Here is a 2,661-nt window from a genome sequence, read left to right on the forward strand (position 1 = left end):
TCCAGCTCCAGCTCCAGCCGTCCCCGGCCGCCGCGACGTGGCGCTCCGAGGGCAGCGCGGGGGGCAGCGCGGGGCGCAGCTGCAGCCGGGCCCCCGCACTCTGCGGCTCGCGCCCCCGCCGTCCTTGAGGCGGGAGGAGCGGCTCGGGCGCGGGGGGAGGGACGGGGGGCAAAACCTCCTTGCGAGGGCACCGGGGGCGCAAGGGCTGGGGCGCCCGGCTCGGGGCGGCTCTGGCGTCGCACACACAGTTTTTATGCAGGTCGCCGGTTGACGAGGGCTGGCTCAGGGAGGGCAGATGGCGACTCCGGGGGAACTGCGCCCGGCAGCTCCGCCCCGGCGCCGCCGCCGCACCTCCCCGCGAACCGCTCCGGTGGCGGGACTCGGGACTGGATTCCGGAGGCGGCCCGGGCTCGGGCGGGGGCGGGGCCTGGCGGGGGCGGGGCCTGGCGGGGGCGGGGCCTGGCGGGGGCGGGGCCTGGCGGGGGCGGGGCTCCGGGCTCCCGGGCGGGGCGGCCGCTGAAGGCGCGGAGCCCTGGGCGCGGAGAGCGCGGCGGAGAGCGGCGCCCGCTGGAGACGGTGGGGGGCGAGGATCGCGCCGTCCCAGCCTGCCCGCCGGCGTCCGCGGTGCTCCCGCACCCCGAGCCCTGCGGGCCCTGGCCAGGGGCGGCGGCGGCCATGCAGCCCCAGGGCTGAGGCGGCCCCATGGCCAAGTCCGCGCCCCCGCGGTCCGGGCAACGACGGCGCATGGAGAACTTCCGTAAGGTGCGCTCGGAGGAGGCGCCGGGGGGCGAGGGGGCCGAGGGGGGCGGCCCGGGCTCCGGGCCCTTCGCCGACCTGGCGCCGGGCGCTGTGCACATGCGGGTCAAGGAGGGCAGCAAGATCCGGAACCTGCTGGCTTTCGCCACGGCCAGCATGGCGCAGCCCGCCACGCGCGCCATCGTCTTCAGCGGCTGCGGTCGAGCCTCCACCAAGACCGTCACGTGCGCGGAGATCCTCAAGCGCCGCCTGGCGGGCCTGCACCAGGTCACGCGGCTGCGCTACCGGAGCGTGCGCGAGGTGTGGCAAAGCCTCCCGCCGGGGCCCGCGCCGGGGCACAGGCCTGGCGAGCCGGCCGCCAGCCTCAGTGTCCTCAAGAACGTGCCCGGCCTCGCCATCCTGCTCTGCAAGGACGCCCTGGATCCGCGCCAGCCCGGCTACCAGCCCCCGGACGCCCACCCGGGACCCTCGTCGCAGCCCGCCGGGCCGACGTCCAAGCGGAGCCCGGGGGGAGCCGCGGCTGCCGAAGGCTCCGCCAAGCGCCTGCGACCTGAGCCCGGGGCAGCGGAGGAGCGTCCGACGGCCTGAGAGCTCGCGGGCCGCCCCCTACCACCCCCCCAGGGAGCCCCGACCTTGAGCCGCATCTCCAGCCTTTCATGCCCCGGTGCTCGGTGCCGGGGAGGTGCTCGGGACGTAGCTCCTCGCACCGTCAGCACGGGGCCCGGGCCACGGGGCGGGGACCCCAGGGAAGCGTCGTGGGCGCTTGGCTGCTCCGCCACTTGGGCTGCCTGGAGACGCAGAAGCCCACCGAGCCATGCCGGGACCTTCTTCGGGGAGGGGACGGTGGGCAGGGGGACTCTTGAGCCTTGCCCAGGACCCCCGAGGATTGAAGGCATCCAGTGCTCCCGAGGACAGTGTGTGGCCCCAGGAGAGCTCTTGGCACCCTCTCCACCGTTGGCGGCTGAGGCAAGGGGCGAGGAAGGACAGCAGACGGCTGGAAGGCAGGACAGTCGGGGGGGGGGGGGGTCTATGTCACCCGGGAAGACCTCTTCCTTTCTAGTTTCCTTACCCTGCTGCTGTTAAGGAGCATCCTGCTATCTTGGTGCAGAGGCGCCCCCATGGGCTCTAGCTCTCTTAACAGTCCCCCTTCGCCTGCTGGCCCAGAAGGACAGACCCCAGACAGAACTCTCTGCCTTCCCCCCTGAGCTGGAGTCCTGCTTCCAATAAAACAAACACAAAAATGGCTCTGGCCCCAGGTTTCTTTCCTAGCGCTTAACCTATGTGGAAACTGCTTTGGCCTGCGGCCTTGGGTCCCCGTCCCCTCCAGCCTGGAGTCTTGTTCCAAGATGGAACAAGGGGCACGTTGCCCAGTCCCTGGCCTCTTCTCCCTCTCCCAGCTTTCTGTCTGGCTCTAGGCTCAGGGGCTGGTGGCCAGAAGGGGGCCTTTGTCGTCGCCACCCCCCCCGCCCTGTGCACCACCACTGAGGGAAAGAGAGGAGCTCATTGCTTTCCTGGGAGGGCAGGCAGGCCGGCAGGCCCCAGTGAACTCTCCTGGGGGTCACTGCCAAGGGAGGCACACTCCACGGGGCTCCCTAAACCTGCCGCCTCCTGCCAATTGACAGCCATATCCAGAAAGCTGGCACCAAACCCCTCCTCGCCATCCGTAGGATCTCCCCTTCACTGCTCTCTCAGAAAGGACAGCACACCCTTGGGAGAGGGGGAGGAGACAGACTGAGCACAAATCCACTGCTGGAAATTACTATTCAGCAGAGAAGCTGGAACTTGGGCTGTGAATCACTGCAGGCTCCCTGATAAGCTGCTGCCTCCAGCCCTGCACAGCTGTCTGTTGAGAGATAACAGCCTCGTAAGCCTCTGGGTCCAGCTCAAGTCAGCTGGGGCTAGGGG

General features: G+C 70.8%; 1 protein-coding gene across 1 annotated transcript; it reads left to right on the forward strand.

Annotated features, from left to right (window-relative positions):
* Positions 1-481: 481 nt before the first annotated feature.
* Positions 482-1,999, forward strand: RPP25 (ribonuclease P and MRP subunit p25). The gene has a single exon (XM_041736468.1). It carries the CDS (start codon positions 703-705, stop codon positions 1,342-1,344), a length of 642 nt encoding a protein of 213 aa, XP_041592402.1. The 5' UTR covers positions 482-702; the 3' UTR covers positions 1,345-1,999.
* The last annotated feature ends 662 nt before the right edge of the window (positions 2,000-2,661 follow it).

This window comes from Vulpes lagopus, chromosome 2 (genome assembly GCF_018345385.1).
Source record: "Vulpes lagopus strain Blue_001 chromosome 2, ASM1834538v1, whole genome shotgun sequence".
NCBI lineage: Eukaryota > Metazoa > Chordata > Mammalia > Carnivora > Canidae > Vulpes > Vulpes lagopus.